The following is a 24,066-nucleotide window of genomic DNA, read 5'->3' as shown; positions in this document are numbered from 1 at the left end:
CATGGCAGTAAGATAATGACCAGCCGCCCACCTGGTCACACAGTCAGTCATAAGTACTAAAATTCTATTTTTACTTTTCTTAAAAATTCATTTTTTATTTTTTTTTAGGTATTTGGGGAGACATTAGGGCTGGAAGAGTAGGGGGTCTACACACAAACTTGTCTCTGCCACAACCACACAGCACTGGTATTAGCTCCTCCGTTTCTCAGTATAGGCCCCTGAACATTTTCAGCCCCAGGCCCACCCATGAGGCCCTTAATCCAACTCAGGCAGTGTAGTGTCCTTGGATTGATTATAAGATCTTAACTTTGGTATTCCTAAACATGGATAGAATCTGACCTATGTAATGGTGCGTATCCACTAATAGACAGAAAAACGAGTGCACGATTATGACATTGTAATCGTGCTGTCGTTTCACAGTCTGTGATGTGCCTACACTGAACGAGCAGTCATTCAGTGTAGGCACATCCATCATCCCCGTACATGCTCAACCTGACGTGATCGTCAGGATGACCAGCATGTTCGGGTGATGATAGATGTCAGAAACGACCAGTGGGCACGCGCATCACTGGTTGTTTCCGAAATAAAAGTGCCCGATTTGCAGCCGATTACTGAGCGATTTCACGATTACTATGTTGTGATCGTGCAATCGCTCAGTAAGGTCGCGTAGTGGATACGCACCTTAAGACTATTATAAAGGATAAGAACTCAATATATGTATTTTTTCTTTTAAAAATGGTTACAGCACGTGTACCATGGAAGAGTTTCCAGTAATTTTACATTTAATTTTTATACTTGTATATATTTTTCTATTGTTTGTATTTCACAAATCACTACCATCTTTCTCCATGTTGTCTAATTAAATAAAGATTGCATGGACTGAATTCTGTATACAATAAAATGAACCTTAGAGAATATTTATGAAGTTATTAATACAGAGATGCTGCAAATTTTTATGACATTCGTGTATAAATCATATTTATACACGAATGTCATTCGGCTTCAGCTCAGTGCTATGAAGATGACCAATTACATAATTAATAAGATGTTTGCTTATTGTAACTTAGATACGTTGCTGCCCCTTGTGGTAGAGTTGGGGATAACCATCATTCTAAAACAGTTACATTGTCATCTTATATCCCGATTCTCTACAATCCCGTGCACTGCAGTAATGATTGTTCATAGAGGAGTGTGTTATTTTGGCTGTACACTTATCACCAAGTTAAATAAACTCAGGAAACCAGAGATATAACTGGAATGCGGCATTGAACAGGTTAAGCCACTATCTGGTTTATATTACTGTATTGTAGAAATGACAAACTCATTGAACCTAGCGGAAATCTTCCTGTATCACACCCATTGATTGGGCAGAAGTGCTGAGAGTCTGATAACTGCTCTGCTTGTGCATTCATAAGGATACAGATGCAGCAATGGGAGGTACCATACAGGAAATGTCCTAACTGTCCAGGGACCATGAACTGCTGCCTTCTGCCAAATGTGTGTCTGGGACAGGGCACCACCTCTCTGCTTTGGGACAGCAGACTCAGAAATTGCAGTTAGTCACATTATACTGTAAGTTCTCCAAAATATCCTCAGAAATTGCATGTGTTACCTGGGTGCTGTTAGCTGCAGCTGCTTATACAGGGTCATTTAAGACAACATTTGTGATAGGTCCATCATAAATAACATGTACAGTACATCGCTACAATTAGTTAATGCTACAGACAAGTATATTAAAACTAATTTTTCATTCTAACTTACCACTCCTCCACCTAACATTACAATCTCTGCCCTCTTCTCCCAATGTGTCCACAAATATCCCCTATATATTGTATGAGCAGGGCAGTCTCTCTTTGGGGCCAATTTATTGTTAATCGCATTTGCAATGCGATCTGGGCGTGATACTAGCACCCATGATCGCATTGCAGAATGTGATTACATCGGCAGGATGTACAGTATCATAGAGCATCCGCATGGCCCGGGGCTAAAAAAGGAGCCCGTCCCTGCCATGTGCTCCTAGTGCTGTCGGGGCTACTGCTCCTGTGCAATCCCACTGACCGCAGAGCGACAATTTTCGGGGAGTGTTCCCGGGGAAGCCCTCTGTGCTGGCTGAATCCACGATAAGTAGCCTATAGGCTACAATGGGCTACCGTCATCTTCAGATGGTGGTAGCTGCGGGGGCCAATTTTCCGGATTGCTTTACATTCTGGAAATTGGTAAACATGGCAGCATCGTATCCCCCTACAGAAACCTAAGGGGGATGCGGCTGCCGGTAGGAATGGAGGGATCACAGTAGGTTTCAGAGATATCTGTCTGTGATACATCTGGAGGAAACTTAATATTTTGCGGCAGGGCCATTATTTATAGATTTATGTTTGTAGTTGAATACTAGCAGGCAGAAAATGAGCATTGTCATAATGAATCATATAATAATGTGTATGAATACATATCTATACATTCTTGAGTAGTGTAATTTTATGTCAGGTCACATGACCCCAGCGCCTTATCGATCAGATATCTGTAATTAGATGCATAATATACACAGTGTATCCAGGCCAATCACTTCTTTACTGGAAAGCAAAGTGAATGTATATTAGGGGCATCCAGCATAAAACTGAATTATTCACAACACATCATGTCAGCACAATCAGGCTGTCCCACAGATATGATTTCTCACTATGGTCCTATCTGAGAGAGGTCATAAATAAACTCAGGATGTTGGAGGTCTGTTTATCCTAATTTCCCAGCCCTATACTTTGCATTGTTTGCTGGATTGCAAGTTTCGGATGGTTGTGCTTGTTATGACTGGGAAATTTGAACTGGATATAATACCTTGGCGAAAAAGCTTGATGTTTCCATGACATGCATTATTTCCTAAACTTTAATATTCTCAGCTTTCCTAGACGTATTGCTGTAGAGCAATGGTTCCCAAACTTGGTCCTCACAGTACCCTAATACACCATTCACACATTGCCTAAATACCTAGGTTTTTGGCTGTACTCGCGCACCAACCCGGGTCTAGACTATGTGTAAAAGGAGCCGACCCAGGTCAGAGAACCAGGTCCGTGACCCTGCTTGGTAAGGTTATTCCCGGGTTTGACCGGGTTGCCTGTAGTGTAAATGGCACAACCCGGGTCATGATTAAATGGCTTTGATTGCCCGGCTCAGTGGCGCTTGGAGATTACATTATCCCCAAGCATCCACTGCCCGATGGAAGACCCGGGTCCGGCGTGAAGGGTGACAACCTGGGAATAACATGGTTCGTCACCCATGTGTGAACAGGGGTAAGTACAGAAATCCCCAATTTCAACCCGGGCTCAGTGTCCCAGGTCTGATACGGGTTAAAGCCGAGGTTTATGTGTGATTATACCATTTGTGCACAAGCATGGATATCCTTAAAATCTTGACTGTTAGGGTGCCTTGGGGACTGAGGGCCTAATTCAGACACGCTCGCGAGTGCTGCACTCGCAAGCGGGTCGATGGTGCTCTAATGCGCATGCGCACGACGGAGGGAGCTCCATCGTGCGCATGCGCGAGACCCGCATAGCGACAGCCTAGTTGTCGCTATGGGTCTCGCACCAAAGGGGTCGTGCTGTCGATGGTGAGTGACAGCATGCCGAAAGGGGGCGTGCCGGGGGCGTTGCTGCCCAGACTGAGGCGTTCCCATGGGAACGCCTACCGTCTGGGTCCGGCCCCACTGACATCACTAGTGATGTCAGTGGGAGTACTTTTGGCTCTGATAGAGCCAAAAGCACTCCTGGGCTTGCGGTAGCGAGACCCTAACGCAGGGTCTCGTCGCAAGCCCAATGGTCGCGATGGTCATGATCATCGCGACCATCTTTTTGGTCGCTCACATAAGCTGTGGGTGGTCACCCACAGCTATGCGAGCGGCCAGGAGGCCGCTCCATTTTTAGGTAGGAGGGCCCTGATTCAGAGCGAGCGCTCTGGTCAGAGCGTCCGGCTCTGAATCAGACCCTGAGTTTGTAAAACCCGGCTGTGAAGAATCAGATTATGGGTAGTGAGGTAGGTCAGATAAAAGCAATTAATGTATCTTCAGTGATTGTGGAACTACATGTCCCAGAACCTGGCAGGGCATGCTGTGACTTATATGTTCACAACTTGGCAAGTCACAGGTTTTATACTGTTGCCCGGCAGGATGTATTTGGGCTTTTAGTTCTGCAACAGATGGATGCTTCCCTCTGACCTAGATGTAATGGCTTTATACAGCTCAGAAGATGAATTGTTCAGTTTACTTTGTAACCAAGTGCTGCTTATTACATCTATTGTGTTACTAGGCATAGAACAGTAATCTGTATGTGCTGAGTGCTCAGTGCCCAATCACACCTTGAACACTGTGTACAAAAAGAGAGAGTGCATCCAAGGACAAGATACTATTCTATGCCACTAAAGTAATTTCTTACTCATTTTGATGCACATTGATTGAAGAGTCACAATTTCTTGTGTATGAGTTTTATTTACTGGACAATAGCACAATTTAATCTGAAATAATGAACATTTTCATTTGTCAAGTGCCTGCAGTTTAGGCTGCTCTTGGTCACTGATGAATGTATGTGACAAGTGTAAATTCAATAAATGGCTATTAATATGGAGTTGGTCCCAACTTGCTACTTTAAGAGCCCACACTTGTATAGAAAGGCTTTCCCCTAGATTTGCATCCATTCAGTCACAAGAGCATTAGAGAGGTCAGGCACTGATGTTAGGTGATAAGGCCTGGCTCACAGTCGGCATATCAAAAGTGTTCAATGGGGTTGAGGTCAGAGCTCTGTGCAGACCAGTGAAGGTCTTCCACTCTACTGTAGACTCAGGAAACTATTTTTTGACTGAAACAAGGAATGGCCTTTCGCAAAAAGTTAAAAGCACATCATTTTCAAGAACAGTGGTTCTCAAACTCTGGGGTCAATTCAGACCCGGACGCTAAGCTGTGCTCTCTCGCTGTCAAAAGGGGCCGGGTATGCAAATTCCGCGATCGCACTGTCTGTTGTAAGGACGCCATCTATGTTTTAGAGAGCGACGGCAGAGTGAGCGCACGCCGGTATAAAGACACCCACTTTTCTTTCTTAACACACCTCATCTCCAGGAAGTGTATGATTAATCAGAACCATCGAGACCATCGGAGCTGCTCGCAGCCCTTCAGGTCGACCCTACCCCACCGCAAGCACAACGATCACTGCAACCAAGTGACATGTACAATGACGCTTCCATGCTAATTATGCACACCCATAAAACTCTGTTTTGACACCCAGACACGCCTGCGTTCGCAGCACCACTCCCCCTTTCACAAGCACCTTCCCCTGTTACCACCCACAAACGGCACTGTCACTCAAAGTAGCGCTCAGTCTTTGTGTTAAGTGCGCTCGATTCCCGATCACGATGACTGGTTCGCGCACTGCGTTGCATACGCATGCGCAGATGGGCGACAATCGCCCAAAGCATGCATGCAAGGCTTAGCGTCCGCTTCTGAATCAGGCTCTCTGTCTTCAGGTCCCCGAACAGATCACATTTTCCATGTCACCTAGCAGGTGCACAGGTGTATTCATTACTTAATGACACATTTTAAAAGATCCACAGGTGGAGTGTATTATTTCACTGGTTTGGGTATGAAATCTCGGCTGTCGGGAAGCCGCTGGTCAGAATACAGTATTCCATAGTATTAAGATTTATTTTCACTCAAACTAAGGGGCACCAGGTCAAACCATGAAAAATGCCCCAGACCAGTATTACTCCTCCACCAAATTTTACAGTAGGGCAGCAAATACAATTCACCTGTCAGACTGCCAGATGGTGAAGCATGATTTTTCACTCCAGAGAACGTTTCCTCTGCTGCTCCAGGCCAATGATGGCATGTTTTACAACACTCCGGCTGACGTTTCTCCTTGCCAATGGTGATCTGAGTCTTGTGCATGGCTACTTGACCATGGAAACCCCAACTGTGAAACTTGCTATGAAAAGTTCTTGTGCTGGTGATTCCATAGACAGTCTAGAACTCAAAAGCATTTGTTGCCACTGATGACAATTGTAATGTGCCTTGTGCTTCAGCGCTTGGTGGTTTCATTCTTTGAGCTTATGTGCCCTACAGCTTCATGGCTGAGCTGTTGTTGCTCCTAGGTGTTTCCATCCCATAATAACAGCACTTACTGTTGCCTGGGACATCAGCAGTTTAACAAACTGGGCAGGAGGTACAAAGGCTAAAATGCGTCCTAAACTCAGAAAAACTGCTGTTTTCGGAGTTCCGGCCACATTCTCCATATGTACCAAGCTCCGGACAGTGATACTTTCCAGAGCTTGAATCCAGTGGGCAACACCATCTATAGATGCCAATGCCCAATAGTAGTCTATGGGCTGTCCTTTGTGATTTTAATTGCAATTCTAGGTACATACCACCATTATTAACATCAGCATGTACCCGATAAGTGGAGGCATGGACCACATCCAAAATGCGATGTGTAGTACTGTACATCCTGCTCATTGACTTGTTGGAAAGGTGGCATTCTATAACAGTGCCATGTTGAAGCCACTGAGCTCTTCAGTACACCCTTTCTACTGTTAATGTTTAATTATGGAGGATACATGGCCAAAGGCTTGATTTTATAGCAAGGGATGTGTTGAAATGGCCAAACACAGTAATTAGAAGGGGTGTCCTCAAACCTTCTACCATGTAGTGTATATATAGCAGCACTCTGATGTAAGGTAGATTGGATAGTAGACAATGACAACAGTTGTAATGAGCTTTATGTTGTATACACACTGCCTATTATTTTCTAGGCTGTAGCAGAACCTATGTGTGAGCTATTCATTCATATATATGCAGAGCACCTGCCTGAAGGGCATCCTTCTCTGTTTTACCTTTGCTTGGTGTGTACAGTGAGGGAGGCCAGTAGTACACTCACCATCCCAGTTGATCAGTATGGCGTATATGATGCTTTGACCTTCCAAATGGCAGTGAATGGGATAATGCTTGCATTAACAACAGTATCTTAGGGCAATTAACGATATTTTACAATTAATAAACAGGAATCAGATGACCACTATGGATATGGTGCAATATATGCACAATATTGATATACACATGCTGGAATCTCAACAATGTTGCAGATAAAAGTTTGATGTGTTTACAATGTTGCAATGTTGCAATGACAGACCAGTTCTTTATTAAGTACGAACTTACTTAACTGGGGATTGTGCATGTTGCTCCCAGGTTTTCTAATTCTTTCACAATATATCACGCGTGTTTATTATTAACCCCTACACAGCTAGTGGCAGAGCACCAGGATGTAGCGTTGGCTAACAGTGGCATCTTATATTGAGAAAATAACTGGCTGCGGAAACTTTACCAACTCCTTCATTGCAAAGTGACGATGAGAACTATCAGTTTCATGGGTATATCCTGAGCATTTATCCAAACCGCAACCATTATCAGTTACGCGTTCCCATTTGATCACAATCACAAAACATAAATGTACATGCATTTTCCCCCCAAACCTTTATCTTGGACTACAAGTCCGCCTGCCTACCTCTAAAATGTGTCTGTATTTGTATCACAATAAACTGTCTTCTGAAGGTATGAGTTATTCCATAGCAGGCTTAGTCAACCTCTCCAGTCGTTTCCGTGACTTGTAGTTCTACAACAGCTGGCTGCTAGGCAATATATCGTATAGTGTGTACCCAGCCTGTTCTGCAGTGCTATAGTGGAAACGTGCCTTAAGGCAAAGTTGTGCAAGAGGTCGGGCACCCACATTACTGCACTTAGATCATACCTGCTGCCTGTGTGTGTACTGTGAAATAGAAGCAGCAACAAGTGGACGGCAGATTCCTGTGTTGCTGGTATGTGCAGCATGTGCTGGCGTCAGGAGTGGAGGCGTGCGCTCAGACTTGGCTGCTGAGGTTAGAGCCTGAGGTTACAGGCTGCAGAGACATAGCGAAGGGAAAGAGTGCAGTGAGAGAGAGGGGGGAGCAGTAGAAAAGGGGGGAGTGAATGAAAAGGAGGGGGGGGGGATTAAAAAATAGGGAGGGAAAGAGATAGAGGAAAGGTGGTAACATAAGAGAGGGAGGAGAGCAGTACCACAGAGTGTATATAAGTCCACAGAGTTTAATAAGTCCAAGATCCAGAGCAGCGGAGACTGAGCTGTGGACCAGTGATAAGAGGCAGCAGTAGGGCACAGAATCGCTAAAAATCTATATTTCCAAGTCAGCATCTCAGGGCTGTGTTGTCATCTAGTTCTCTAACTATCCAGTGTCTTCCTCCATTGCGCCTTAGACATAGTGGGGAGGACCCGAACGCACAGGTGAGACTCTATTACGCACAGGTGGGAACGGGTACAGGCACCAAGGAGTACTGTCTGTCCCTGAGGTTGTCATTTCTGTCCCTGAGGTTGCATGTCTGCCCCTGGGGGTGCGGTGCACTGTCTGACTCTGAGACTGTCTGCACACAACGCACCACTCCTAGGTTCAGGTACTGATGCTCATCTTTGTGTTGTTTGCAGGAGCTATAAGAGGGATGCTGTGATATTGTTGTTTCGGATTAATCTGTCACTTACTTTGTATGCATTTTTCTATTAAATAGGTTCAAGTTGATTGTGTTGGTCATTTATAAGAGCTTAGCTAATGAACATGTCTGGGTGTGCATCCACAAGTGCACTGTACTCCAAGTGTAAGGAATGTGGCAAAGGCTCATTCATACCAGCAGCAGGTGCAGGGTTTCAGACAATTACGTGGCTCTATAATATGTGTCTTGACTCCTTCATCGCAGCATCATTCGGTTGCTCCCTTTGTTTATTGCACCCGTCACTCATCTGTTCGGTTAATTCAGTGGCTCATCTTTTTGGGTGACTGTGGAGCTCCCAGGGGGAGAGCCTCAGATTCAGGGAACAAAGCAGAAGGCATCAGGTGGGTGGATTACTGCTGGCTGCTGTCCCCTTGCTAATCTCCTTGTAATGTGCACACTGCTCTATCTCCATTCAGATCTTGTATATTTCAGCATCTATCTCTGGGCAGAACTCTCTGTGCTTGCTGAAAATACCTAAAATCCCTATATCATGTGCAATCCGGCATGCTCTCTCTGTACCCCTGTGCTTTCAGTGTGTAGCAATGTGCCTCTGTTATATGTGCCCAATATGTGAGAAGAGTATGTATTGCAGACAGATGTCCTGATAAGAAGCCTTATCTAATCCCCTGGCACCCCGGTCATGATGGAAGGAGGTCAGCTGTAATAGGACGTGGTGTTGCCCTCAGACTTGAGTCCTCAGCCACCTTCCACTCTTTGCTCATCCAAGACGGAGGTAAATAATGACACCCCTTCCCCCTTCTCCCTCCCCTGAGTACGCGTCGAGATTGTTGCCCCGGGATGATACTTATTTGTGCTGCCAGCCTGTCACGGCTTTATCACAAGGCAAATGCTTTGTTAAAAGCACCTTTCTGCCCCAACATTCAACTACTGTATCTGCCCTTCACATCTCTGACTTTGCATTACCTGTTAATGTAAAATACTGTTTACACTGAGGAATAATTGCTGGTACATTCGTTCTGGTTGAATTCTCTTGGATTAAAGCTTCCATCAGCTGTCTCAATGCTCCGCTGTAGGTGAAGCATGAGCTATGTTATTGCCAAAAATACAAATGAACTATCACTAATCTCTTTGTTGTACTGCTTGTAACATATATCTATGATAGACACCCCAAACTGCAGAGTTCTGATTAAGAAACCATAATGAATATACTGTAGACAAAACATATCCCATCGTTAGTGTTAGCAAATGAAGAATAAACTAATGACCTTTAAGTACACTATTACCCAGGTTTTATAGCACCGGTTTTTATGCACCTGTCCTTCTGTTTCAGGATCCTTAGTGTTTGCAGATGACCAGATACCCCTTACTCTGAGGACCCAATATATCCTTATTAGAAATGGTGGGTCCCTACACATTGGCTCTGCTCAGTGCCCCTATAACTCCAATGCCACCATTTCACTGTACGGAAAGTCCACCGAAGGGGATGACGTAGAAGACTTTGGGAAGAAGTTTATAGGGGTGGACAGAGGAGGGATATTAGAGCTACATGGAAGGAGACCCTTATCTTGGACACTGTTAGATGCCACCATCCACCCTGGAGGCCTCCCGTATGGATCCTACAAGTGGGAGAAACATTGGGGCAGCCGGGGCATCAATATCAGGATCATTGACCCAGAGACGGGACAGGTACAAGCTGCTGACAGGTTTGACACCCACATGTTTCTAGAAGAAGGGAAACGACTTCAGGACTTTCTGTCCGTACAGAGCCCAGGCAAAGTGGTGGCGGCAGCAGTGGGGGACTCAGCTGCAAAGAGTTTAACCCCAGATGTGAGGAAATACCTGAGGGAAGTTCTGCACAGCAGATACATCTATCATCTGGGCTACAGGTAACCTCACGTGTCCTCATTTTACCTGATGACACTTTTTTTTCTTAGACTTCTCCTATAATTTAATATTTACTATTTTGATAATGGTCACTTTGCATTGTTATAGATATGTCTAGACGTATGTTTATTAAAGCTAATGATAGATATAGAACTCCCTTTTGCACTCTGCAATAACTAATAGCTTGTGCAGCAGAGCCTAGGCAGGACGTTTGGGAGCAGGAGCAAGCCTACCATGGACAGCTCCTGGGCTGCTGATAAGATACCAGGGCCTGATATAGAAGCTATGATCACCGTTACCTGGACGTCATTTCTGCGACTGAAATATGACAGCAATGTCAGGAATGTATCAGGGGTGCAGACTAGTCTAGGAAAATACCTGCATAGGGCCGCTGACACTAGCAACATTGGACCTCACTTTCCCTTGTCACACAATTACCCACTAATGTATTTTGTTTTGAATATGTACTTAGCGTTGGATGAATTACAGGGTTATGTGAATCTGAAACATGCGGAGAATTCTATTATATTTTGTTCCGCTTTGCTCATAAAAATTTCAGGTTTTGACAGGCTAATCCTATGGAACTTTCCTTGTGTAATTATCCATTTGTAAACTCTACAACTAGATGGTGGTGAATGAAATAAATGAGATTGTTTGGCATAGGAGATAAATGGTACATAAGGGAATGGGGACTTTTACTCTAAGATACAGTATGATGATGATATTATTATTCTTATTATTAATAATAATAATAATAATAATAAAAGTAGTATTAGTTTGTTTTGTTATTATTATTATTATTATTATTATTATTATTATTATTATTGCTACTATAACTAGTAGTAGTAGTTTATTACCTGCAGCGCAGGTGGTACTAGTCATTATAGAAATAACATATGTGCAATTCTTTTTTATTTGTTTGCTAATGGATAAATCTTTGACAAATTGTCTTTCTCCCATTTACCAGGCAGCCATGGGCTTTGGTGGGTGTCCTGGGACAAGGGTTATTAATGGTAACAGAGGACAGGAAGCAATATGAAAGCAATGGGACAACTGGGCTGGCAGTTGCAACAAGGGAATTTCAGACCTATGGAGGACGATATTTCACAGTTACTGCCTACAGTGGCTGGATTAAAGGTGACATATTCCTCTTATTATACTACTGTATATATATTATCATCAAATACAGTAACTCACTGAAATGTAAGCATGTAATGTACAGTTGTTATATTCTCACGTGTTTGCTAGTAGATGTCCATAGGAAAGTTTTTCTTTTTTTTTTTTTTTAGTATTTGGTACAAATGCAATTCTTTCCATAACTGTAACCCCAGACACTGTACATAAATTTGTCTTATTAGTACTTCCGTTATTTACCAGCACATGTAGTCATCTATCTGTTCATTGAGCTCACTAGCCCATGTAGGCTATGCTAAGAGGGTTTAACATCTATATTCTGACCCATTAGGCGTTCCACGGAATGGATTCCAAGTGGCAGTGTCCAGGGGAATCATCCTTACATTAGTGGATGACGTAACAAGCTGGCTGCCTTCTAACAGGATAGTGATTGCCAGCACTGATTACTCAATGCAACAAGCTGAAGAATTCAATCTGCTCCACTGCCCTGAATGTAAAAACAATCAGATCAAAATTGATGGTAAGGAAATACATTATCAAGTACGTTGTCTCTAGCTTGTATGCAGCCGGGTATTTCACTAGTCTTCTTCACTATACTATGACTGAAGTAGACCTGCATTTGTTACACACCATAATGTCATAGTCTCACACCTAAAGGGAATGTTCATCCACAACTACATTTTAATTTAATTAAAAACACAACATAAAAGTAGCTGTTTAATTGCTGATTCTATTATATACTGAGTCTATTTTCTGGCCTGCCCTTATTAGCCACTATATATTATTTGGGCTATTCCAACATTAGACTCTTGTCAAAATGTGCTGTGATCAATATCATGAAATCAGATGTTGCAGCTTTGATACAAATTATCTAGCTTAAACTGATTAATACAGTGTGTGCATGATTGCCGTCGGTTACATATTGTCTTTATTTGTATCATGTTATTAAATAAAAACCACTAAAATGTCAATAGCTAATGCACTATTCTACGTTGATTATACATTTTCTCAAGGTAAGGAAACAACCCATAAAAATCTGATTCTGTTATAAAATAAAGATACTTTTGTACAGACTTCTAGCCACAAAGTTCTCCCATGTGTGTCTGCAGCAGCGTGCCCTGGAGCGTAATCTCTCCAGACAATACCTGGAGATGTATATGCCAGAGGGAAGCATTTTATACAGGCCTTGCCAACCTGTGGCTCTCCAGCCCAGCATGCTATACCAGCTGATCTGGAGAATATATTTAGTAACTCTTCCTATTTGCTTCCCAATAGAAATCTAGAATCAATCTGTATTATACAACACTCTAGGTCACCAACATGCCTCAAGAATGATGATCTGTAGATTGATTTTTAAAGATGTTTCATAAGAGTTTATGCGCTAAATTTATTTTTTATCAATCACTTTGGGTTCTATTGGAATATTGTGGTGCTAATTGTAATGTACAGTTATATCCCAAGGAGAGATTTTTAAATTTTAAGATTTCCCCCACATCTGAAGAAAGTAAAGTGTAATTGAATATTATCTTCCATTACATCAATAAATAAACCATCACAGAGATTACAATTAGTGTGCTCTATCTCCTGAGACACAAGAAAAAAGTTCCAGAATATGTGCTGCAACGTCACTGGTCTTGTTCTTTTCTCATACACAGTATGACACCAGCAGAATGTTTATGTCATCTAGAATACACAGAGCCCATTGGTCAGACCAGAGGAGCGTTAGCATTACATTGCATTATGCCGCCTCCCTGTTCTGGAGACATACATGATAGGGAATGTCCGAGACCCTGCACTGCACTAAGCATACTAGCTATCTACATTGGGTTTGTACAGGAATCTTGTAATATATATTTAATACTATTTAAACAGTTTAGTTTTCTTATTGGTTGACAATTTAATATATTAATGTAATAATATTGTTTTACTCATTAAATATAATAAATAAAGATGCTCTGAAACAACAGGAGTAGAAACTGCAACTGATTGAAAAATGGACGAGTTGCTGGATATGCATTAGGCTATAGAGAACAAAGCAATGTAATAGGCAATGATGTCTTTCCTCCAGGCAGCCCTCTGTTTATGCACATTGGGGAGGTCATTGATGGCATCGATATGAGAGCAGAGGTCGGACTCCTCACAAGGAATATTCTTATCCAGGGGGAAATGGAAGATTCCTGTTATGGACACAATCATTGCCAGTTTTTTACCTATGACACTTTTGGGGGTCAAATTAAGGTAAGAATATATTTTTGCTTCATTTTGGTTTTTGTAGCACTTACAATGTTGTTTATTTTCTGAAGTTTAAGCAAATCAGTGGGTAAATTCACTTTGGACAAATTACAGAATCATTTAAATTCATTTACCAGTCTCTACTGTTAACAGTATACATATGTAACAAACATCACTCTTACGTGATTAGTAGCTGTAAAGTCACCTTCATTACAGGTTTTTCTGTCTATAAAGTAGTGTAAGCCATTATATGCATGCTCGCCATCAGTGGCGGCTCCAGAGGTGAGGCTGCAGCGCAGTTCAAAATTCAAATAGAGGAGCCACACCAACTGCCATTTCACACACTGACAAACATAGATGGCTGGGACTCACTTGCAATAGGTGTGGCTCCCCTATTTGAATTTTGGACTATGCTGCAGCCCCACATCTGGAGCCTTCACTGGTCACCATCCCTTCCCTTTACTTGATATCAAAATATTAATAAAGCACATATAATTATGCATTTTTATTGTTATTTGTAATAAAAAGTGTTTAATCCTACTGTTCATTCTTCACCAGATTCAAAGGCACTTCACTTCAGTTCACCTGTCAGGGGTAGAGATCACCCACATGGGGCAGCAGCTTTTGGGTAGTTACCCAGTGCATTTTCATATGGCTGGAACCCTGGATGAGGAAGGTGGCTACAACCCCCCAACATACATTGACAATCTTGCCATCCATCACTGCTTTTCCAGATGTGTCGCTATTCACGGAACACACGGACTCCTGGTACATATCCTCCATGTTATTGACTGTCTGTCATTCCTGACTCTCCTGAGTGTCTGCCAGTCCTGAGGTTGTGACCTGACTTTCTGTTAATCATTTCTGTCTGTTATTCCAAATTGTCCGTCATTCCAGAATATCTACCATTACTAACTCTATTATTCCTGACTATCTGTTATTCCTGACTATCAACTAGACCTTGCTAACTGCTGTAACATTGACATTTTGTAGTTCTACTAAAGTTAGTAGATTATTTATAACACCACTCATGGTAATGCCTATTAGTAAATGTACCCTGTGGAGGGGAGGCAGCACTAGATCAGTATTCAGGTATGATCTCTCTCCCAGGAGTGGTGAGCTACATACACTGCTCTCATTTTCTTTTTCATGATCAAAGAATGTGTTTTTATTCTTTTCTTTATGTTTCTATACCTCCAGATAAAAGACACAATTGGCTATGACACACTTGGCCACTGCTTCTTCCTGGAAGATGGTGTAGAGGAAAGAAACACCTTCTATCACAACCTGGGACTGGTGACAAAGGCTGGCACTATCCTGCCAACTGATCGTAATGAGGCTATGTGTCTGGCAATGCGGGAACATGTGTACGGTGATTATGTGCCTGTGCCCAGCACTGACTGCATGTAAGTTGCAGTAATTATTAGACTAGCTGTTATATTGTCTTAGCTTGCTCTCACTTCTGCTAAACTGTTCTTATATCATAAACTACATCTGTAATTATAGCTTATTGAAAATTTACCACCACTGGCAAAAATCCCTGTGGTGACAAGTGGGTTCTTGTTCTGCTGTGCTTTGGTATATCTGTAACCAAGAATAACACACACACACACACACACACACACACACACACACACACACACACACACACACACACACACACACACACACACACACACACACACACCATCTTTATATCTTTATTTATATCTGTTTCAAGCTCAGTGCAACAAGAGGTACCGAACTGTGTTAGAAAAAAGGTGAGATGTACAGTGTGATTCATGTAGTGATTACACCTTGTTCTCCATTCATAGGGCTGTCAGCACATTTTGGATTTCAAACCCTAATAACAACTTAATTGGGAATGCTGCGGGAGGAGCTCAGGTAAGAAGTACGGTATTCAAAGTGTGATTGTTGAAGTTGAAAAAGCAAACTGGGAGTTGTAGTTCATTGCAAGAGATCAGTTACCACAATACAATTAGTCGTGAGGGGGGCGAGTTGCCGTTTAACAGTTTAGAAACTCACAGCCCGATCTGGACTCGTGGATTTTTGTATGCAGTCCTATGTCCTATGCCCTATGGGGCTGCGAACAAAAATGTGCGAGTCTGGAGGTATTGTAAGTGTGGCATATAGATATGTGTGGCTTATATCCCTCACGGCTGTGATTAATACGAGCCTAATTGAATCAAACCCTTAATGTATCATACCTGTAATGCTAAAATGCTACTAGATAGTCAGTTAGAAAGACAATGTGATACATTTTACCAGGCCAACATTAGTGTATGAACATCTGTGTGTCAGATTTAGCAAATTCAGGTCCCCGCATATATATTAACTTCTAAACTGTATGTTAGGCCAGACTCAGTCCCCAAGGCACCCTAACAGTCCAGATTTTAAGAATATCCATACTTAAATACAGATGGTTAAATCAAACTGACTGAGGTACTAATTAATTCACATTTGCTTATGCATGGATATCCTTAAAACCTGGACTGTTAGAATGCCTTGGGGATTGAGTTTGGGAAACACTATGTTACGCAATTAAATTATATAAAAAATAATGTTCAATCCTGCATGAAAATTGCTATTTAGCCATCAGATGCTATCATGTTATGTTCTGTTTGGGTTTTATAAATTGCTGCTTGTCTTTGGTCTTCATGTTATTAACAACAATCACATTTTTATTGACCTGTGATCTAGGACGTTGGCATCTGGTTCATATTTCACAGAGTCCCATCCGGTCTTTCAGAGGGCCTGTATCCAGAGGGACAGTCTGAATTCACTCCCCTTGGAATATTTCACAATAACAGGGTACATTCTAACTTCAAGGTAAACCGATTGTTTTATAGCCTGATCTAATAACATTCATTATAACCTTAAATGTTATTGTTGTTTAACATATGTCATAAATCATTTGTCATCTTTAGGCTGGTTTATTCATTGGGAAAGGAGTAAAGACAACAGTGGGGAATGCAGAGAATCCCCGGGAATATCTAACAGTAGATAATGCACGGTAAGTATAGAGTCATTGCTTACATTAATGTTTATTGGTTGCCTGCACACAGGGCTGGTTAAGCATGGATCACAACTGCTAAAGTGTACGCAGACAGCCAATTGTTGCGTACTGTGCGTGCATATGCATCGCAGTGCGCGTGGGCGAAGGCATCACTACGATCACACTGCGATCACGCAGACCACCGAGAGCCAACACAGAGTGATTGACTGGCAGTGAGCATTTGGGGGTGGTGACGGGGGAGTGGTAAGCAAAATGCAGGCGCGCCTGTCCATTTAAACGCCATTGCATGGGTGTGAATAAATTAGCCACTGCGACGGCATACGCAGCTTGTGTACTCACTGCGTACAATGAGGTTAGCAATTTCTGAGTAAGGTCAGACCAGCTGTAATTGTGCGTGAGAGGCCGATGTTACTCGATGTTCCCGATGTACACGCAGGACTGCAAAGTATTACGGATGTGAGATAGCGATAGTGGGCGGCAGTGGGCATCTCCATGCTGACTGTGCGACGGCATTGCGATAGCATCATTAGCATATTTGCGTAATCACAGCTGCGATCACAATAGCGATCTGTTATTGATCAGGCCCACATTGCGGACAGACCTGAACCAATACTCAGGAGAATGCAGCCTATCACTCACTGAGAACTAGTGACATCACATGACTGAGCAGCCTATCACATTACTGAAGCACGAGGAGGCACAAGGTTCCATATGCCTCAGGGATGTCACTTGTTCCTAAAATGCATTCTGATGAATGTACCCACAATATGGGGTCTACTTACTAAGCTGTCTTAGGCGATAAAGTGAAATGAGATAAGGTGCCAGCCAATCAGCTCCTAACTGCCATTTTTCAAACACAGCCTGTGACATGGCAGTTAGGAGCTGATTGGCTGGTACCTTATCACCGTTCACTTTATCTCCTAACACAGCTTAGTTTATAGATCCCTATGTCTGCCTCTATTATGTTGGTAGGCCATTTTCAGATATATCCAGTTATTGGATCTGCTGAAAATTGTGTTAATGTATGTAATTTACAGACCAGTTGTGCCAGCTCCTCCTCAGTGACAGGAGCCGGGTGCTGCACTGTAGCATAACGAGCAGCACTCGGCTCCTGACACAGTAAGGGTGAAGACACGGCAAACAGACTAGTCCCTGGGGGCAGTCCACATCTCCGGGACCCCGGAGTGACTAAAACTGGGGTTCGGGCCCATAGGCCCATATTCCCATGAGGCCACGCCCCTTTATACAGCATGCACTACAAGCCTACCCGCACAAACTTTATGTGCTCCATAGCAACATTTTTTAAGGGACCCCTTCTAAAGAGATACCTCTCACCACAGCAGTTGCTAATTTTATGCACCATAGTTGTGCCTTAGTTCACTTTATGAACTGTAGTGGTGCCCTAGTTACTGTTATGCCCCAAAGTAGTGCCCTAGTTCACAATATACACACAGTGTCCCCAGTCAGGGCTGCATCCATATACAGGTATACATACCTCTCTGTAGTCTCCGGAGTGCTGCCAGTGGCCATTTTCCCGGTGACTTGAGCATGCGCAGTAGAGCTGTCCCTAGGAATAAGGCACAGGCACCATTTTCCCGGAGACCCACACATGCGTAGTAGATTCTGGCACGAAGCCAGAATCTACTGTGCTACCAGAGAGGAGGAGGCCCTTTCCTCTCTTAAAACGTCCCTGTCCCAGTTCATATTATGTCAGATTGTAGTGTCCCAAGACAACAATATGTCACATTATACTACCACTAGTACATATGCAACACCTTTCCCTTAGTTCACATTATACAATTCTGGGCACTCGCAATTCTGGGCACCTGGTAGAAAGTTTTATGGCCTATGTCCATCTGACGTAGGCCCCAGAGGTGGCCCCCCTAAGCCTCTAGGCCCCATAGCAATGGCACTCCCTGCACCTACTATAGCTATGCCCATGAACACAAGTCTGTGGCATCTTATTGTAGCAAGCCAGTAAATTAGCAATGGACAGACTATGATAGAGAAACAAGCTAATCAGATAATGGGACAAGTAAAGTGTGATACTTAGGTCAAGGGAGATTTTCAGGATGGCGATTTAACACTAATTTTGAAGACCAAAAACCTATATAAACTATATTATTATTATTATTTTATTACTATTATTGTTATTGTAATTATTAAGATCAAATAAATTTCACTTTACAAATTGAACGCTTCTTGATGTTGCATCTTAATTAACATTTTTTTTACTCATAATGACCATAGAGGAACTACTCAATTTACACAAACCAAGTTTCTTAATGCCTGCTAATGCAATTGTTTGTTATACCTTATTAGATTGATTTAAAGATCCATTTCTTAGGTAACCTCGATGATAAAAAGATACATTTAAATTCTGTTAAATCTGCTCAGCTCAGATAGTGAATATGAGCCGGATTCAGAGGTGGTCGCTAATGCATGTACCGTGCGATTTCTTTCTAATGCGCAGCTGCCATAATATGCGAACGGTGGTCAAACGCTCCACCATCAGTGCCCCCTAGTGATCACCACCGGTACTTACTGGCTGGTGCAGTATCTCCCATAACACACCCATGAGATGGCCTTTTATTACATTCCCTTCAGGCCACCTCCCAGAAACGCTCATGGCTTTCCGCTGTCATCACAAATGAGTATTATCGCTTATGCAGCAATGAACTCTGTGTACACTCAGTACTACATATGTGCCTTAGGGGTTTCCAGGGCTTTTCACGCACTGTGTCCACCTATGAATCAGGCCCTATGTAACATAATAATAATGAACATTCATGAAAACGTAACTACCTTCCCTTAATAACCGGGATGAACCTCCTAGGGAAATGGGGGGGAGGGGTTTGTAGGTAATAATATGATTTGTGACGGATCACGCCACCGTGCGTGATGTTGCAATTTTGAGGCACTGCAATGGTTGGGGCTGGGCCAGGATGACATAAGGAGAGATATATAAAGTAAACAAGTATGTTGTAAACACCATGTTTGTAGTATCCCATGGCTTTTACTATGCTAATTGAAATATGTATGCTCTGTTTTGATGTTTTATTTAGTTTTGTAACGCAAACATTTTCCATAAAAAAACTTTATTTAAAAGAGTATGATGCAAACACAAGGCGATGTTTCTCATAACAACCAACCAGATGTTTGCTTTCATTTTCTAAACTGCACTACAAGAATTACAGAGTCGGGTTACTATGGGCAACACAATTTCTGCACAGTAACCTGTGCAACAGTTTTAACAGTTCCACCTGAAACATCAAGGTGGCATATGTATCAGTCTATTAAAGAAAATCCATATTGCATGTGTGTGTACGCTAGAGTCTACTCTGCATGACCTACCCTGCCCCCCTTATGTTTTTCAAGCACTGTCACGTCGTCAATGATATGCAGTTCAGAAATATGCCAAGAGCGTTTATGAGTAACATTTACTTTTATAGTATACTCTTGTTAATGTTGGTTAGTTGTAATCTGTTGAGTTTGGGATAACCTCAGAATGACGCTACGTATGATGTCATTGAACAAAGCCTGATGTTTCAATTTGCTATCATGTGTCGTTTAGCTCAGATCCCTTCATTATCTATACTGTAGGTCTAGTACTGTACTGGTCCTGTAATCTGCAATTCTCTCACCCATACTATCTGATTCATAAGAGCCTCATTGCTGTCTGCTTCTTATGGATGTTGGAATAGAGGGCCTGATTCACTACGGATCGCAATACTGCGTACGCACGCAGTTCAACTGCGATAGCAAGCCAAACCTCTATGATCGCAATGCAAACTCAGCACCACATAAGGACGCCCACTTTACCTTACATACATCCACAATAGTTAGCAGAATAGTGAAACCATCGCTACAATCGAGTACCATCGGACCCATACGCACACTTGCACAAGCCCTGACCTTACTCAGAAATTGCTAACAACCACGAACTGCGAAGCCAGTTCCATATGGCTTCGCAGTGAATAATTTATGCACGCCCCTGAAATGGCGTGCGAACACGCTGGCATGCCTGTGTTTGGCCAACCACTCCCCCCCATCACCACCCACAAATGGCACTTCCTGTCAATCACTCTGCGATGGGTCTGCGTAGCCTCTGCGATCGCAGTGGCCGGTTCGCGCACTGCGATGCATGCGCAGAATACAACAATTGGGCGATTGCGTGCATATTAGCAACTGCGACCAATGCTGAATCAGGCGCAGAGTGGTTTAACCTGTATTAGTTTCATCACTTCCTATTATATTATCCATTTCTTCCTTCCTCCATCTAATCACAAATATATTACTTTCCTTCAGATTCCGCCCTCACCAAGACTCAGATCCAACAAAGCCTCGAGTGCCCGCTCTCATTGACGGACTCATAGCCTTCAAGAACAATGACCATGGAGCATGGGCCCGGGGTGGTGACATTATCTTCCGGAACTCAGGGTGAGTTACTCATTATTTGTAGCATGTGTAGGTTTTATCATATTGTTTCAGACACAGATAGTATATGTCAGATATAACCTGTCAGTATAATTACTTGGTCAGTATGGATAATGATGGAGAGGTTGTAACAAATAGAATAAAATATTAACTGCACAAATCACAGTCCATTAAAGATGAATTGTAATTGCTTGCTGCTCTCTAAACATTTCATGTGTGGTTAATGTTATCTATTGTTCTAATGTGAGGGCCGTTCTACTCTTCCAGGTTTTCAGATAATGGAATTGGACTTACACTAGCCAGGTAGGAAACCATTTATCATAAGATCATTTTTCTTATAGTTTGTGCCCCAGGCATGGGAAATATTTACCCAGTACTCATATTATTAGTTATTCAGGACTCTGGACCAATCCTGTACAGGTTGAGTATCCCATATTCAAATATTTCGAAATACGTAAGATTCCGAAATACGGAATATTTCTGGCATGACTAAAATAATGAAACCTTTGCTTTTTGATGGTTCAATGTACACAAACTTTGTTTAAAGCACAAAATTATTGAAAATACTTAATAAAATTACCTGCAGGCTGTTTGTATAAGGTTTATATAAGCATAAATGCATTCTGTGTTTATATTTGGATCCCATTCCCAATATATTTCATATGGTATGCAAATATTCCAAAATACTGAATATTCCGATATCCAAAATACTCCTGGTCCCAAGCAGGACATGGATATGGGAGACTGGGAGACTCAACCTGTAGTATGAGTATATATATATATATATATATATATATATATATATATACACATATATATATATACACACACAGTCAGGTGCATAAATAGTGGGACATTGACAGAATTTTCATATTTTGGCCTCTATTCACCACCACAATGACTTTCAAATGAAACAAACAAGATGTGCTTTAACTGCAGACTTTCAGATTTAATTTGAGGGTAATTACATCCATATCAGGTGAACGGTGTAGGAATTACAACGGTTTCTATATGTGCCTCCCACTTTTTAAGGGGCCAAAAGTAATGGGACTATCAACTCAAAAGCTATTTCATTGACAGGTGTGGGCTATTCCCTCGTTATTTAATTATCAATTAAGCAGGTAAAACAAACCCATCAGAGATATAGCAAAAACATTAGGTGTGGCCAAATCAACTGTTTGGAACATTCTTAAAAAGAAAGAATGCACCGGAGAGCTCAGCAACACCAAAAGACTCGGAAGACCACGGAAAACAACTGTGGTGGATGATAGAAGAATTATTTCCCTGGTGAAGAAAAACCCCTTCACAACAGTTGGCCAAATCAAGAACACTCTCCAGGAGGTAGGTGTATATGTGTCAAAGTCAACAATCAAGAGAAGACTTCACAAGAGAGAATATAGAGGGTTGACCACGAGATGTAAACCATTGGTAAGCCTCAAAAACAGTTAGACCAGATTAGAGTTTGCCAAACTTCATCTAAAAAAGCCATTACAGTTCTGGAACAACATCCTATGGAGAGATGAGACAAAGATCAACTTGTACCAGAGTGATGGGAAGAGAAGAGTATGGAGAAGGAAAGGAACTGCTCATGATCCAAAACATACCACCTCATCAGTGAAGCATGGTGGTGGTAGTGTCATGGCGTGGGCATGTATGGCTGCCAATGGAACTGGTTCCCTTGTATTTATTGATGATGTAACTGCTAACAAAAGCAGTAGAATGAATTCTGAAGTGTTTCGGGCAATATTATATGCTCATATTCAGTCAAATGCTTCAGAACTCATTGGATGGCATTTGCAGTAGAGGCCTGGCAGAGCATCACCAGGGATGAAACCCAGCGTCTGGTGATGTCTATGCGTTCCAGACTTCAGGCTGTAATTGCCTGCAAAGGATTTACAACAAAGTAGTAAAAAGTGAAAGTTAGATTTAGGATTGTTTAGTTTGTCCCATTACTTTTGGCCCCTTAAAAAGTGGGAGGCACATACTGAAACCGTTGTAATTCCTACACTGTTCACCTGATTTTGAATGTAATTACCCTCAAATTAAATCTGAAAGTCTGCAGTTAAAGCACATCTTGTTTGTTTCATCTCAAAGCCATTGTAGTGGTGAATAGAGGCCAAAATATGAAAATTATGTAAATGTCCCAATATTTATGGACCTGACTGTATATATATATATATATATATATATATATATATATATATATATACATGGTTTCTTATCACTTAATGCTTTTAAACCTATTTTTATTTAGTGTCTAATTTTAACACCTGGGGTATATATACTAAAGGACGATTTTAATCAATTTAAGGTCATTCAACATTGATGTAGTGGTTGTCGGGGCTAAATCACACATTTACTAAGACAAAAAAACAAATCAAAAATTGTGTGTTAGTAAATGTGTGATTTAGCCACAAAACACAACATCGATGTTGATCGATTTTCATCGATTTTAAATCAATCAAAAATGAGTAAATATCCCCCCTAGTGTTTGCTTGAGGACAAGACCATTTTACTGTATATGTTACACTCTCCTCTTCTGTCATGACAGCAAATCTGGAGGCTGTAACTCCCCTACCACTCCCCCAAGTAAAATATGAATTTACAGCTTAGGGAGGTCAGCTCCATGCTATAAATCACTAGTAAATGTATGTACATCTTGTAATGAACTTTTTTCTTTTTCTTTAACTGTAGTTAAACTTTCTCCTCCTCAGTAAGCCCTGACCATTATAACAGCTCATAACTAATTTCCTAGAAATGTAATATTTGGGAATGTGGCGGAATTAGAATTTTTTTGGTAGTATTGGGATGTCTCTCATTATTTTAGTGTGCAGCCAGT

The 24,066-nt window shown here is 41.9% G+C and overlaps 2 protein-coding genes across 3 annotated transcripts in view; both read left to right on the top strand.

Moving 5' to 3' along the window:
- Positions 1 to 24,066, top strand: part of LOC148523700 (cell surface hyaluronidase CEMIP2-like) — a 102,121-nt gene that overhangs the window by 23,695 nt on the left and 54,360 nt on the right. For both annotated transcript variants that reach the window (XM_088472939.1, XM_088472938.1), the window contains exons 4-15: positions 9,156 to 9,296; positions 9,855 to 10,410; positions 11,376 to 11,545; positions 11,874 to 12,062; positions 13,611 to 13,780; positions 14,333 to 14,542; positions 14,975 to 15,180; positions 15,589 to 15,658; positions 16,475 to 16,603; positions 16,702 to 16,787; positions 21,099 to 21,230; positions 21,495 to 21,530. In XM_088472939.1, coding sequence (XP_088329065.1) covers positions 9,156 to 9,296; positions 9,855 to 10,410; positions 11,376 to 11,545; positions 11,874 to 12,062; positions 13,611 to 13,780; positions 14,333 to 14,542; positions 14,975 to 15,180; positions 15,589 to 15,658; positions 16,475 to 16,603; positions 16,702 to 16,787; positions 21,099 to 21,230; positions 21,495 to 21,530 — 2,095 coding nt within the window. The remainder of the gene's footprint in view (positions 1 to 9,155; positions 9,297 to 9,854; positions 10,411 to 11,375; positions 11,546 to 11,873; positions 12,063 to 13,610; positions 13,781 to 14,332; positions 14,543 to 14,974; positions 15,181 to 15,588; positions 15,659 to 16,474; positions 16,604 to 16,701; positions 16,788 to 21,098; positions 21,231 to 21,494; positions 21,531 to 24,066) is intronic.
- The window catches only part of CEMIP (cell migration inducing hyaluronidase 1), a 147,940-nt gene continuing 131,976 nt past the window's right edge, over positions 8,103 to 24,066 (top strand). The window contains exon 1 of the mRNA XM_088472941.1: positions 8,103 to 8,303. The gene's annotated coding sequence lies outside the window, so the exon portion shown is untranslated. The remainder of the gene's footprint in view (positions 8,304 to 24,066) is intronic.

Source organism: Taudactylus pleione, unplaced genomic scaffold, assembly GCF_031769625.1.
Source record: "Taudactylus pleione unplaced genomic scaffold, aTauple2 ptg000129l, whole genome shotgun sequence".
Taxonomy (NCBI): Eukaryota; Metazoa; Chordata; class Amphibia; order Anura; family Myobatrachidae; genus Taudactylus; species Taudactylus pleione.
The sequence above is the reverse complement of the archived record's forward strand: the minus strand, read 5'-3'. Positions and strand labels throughout refer to the sequence as shown.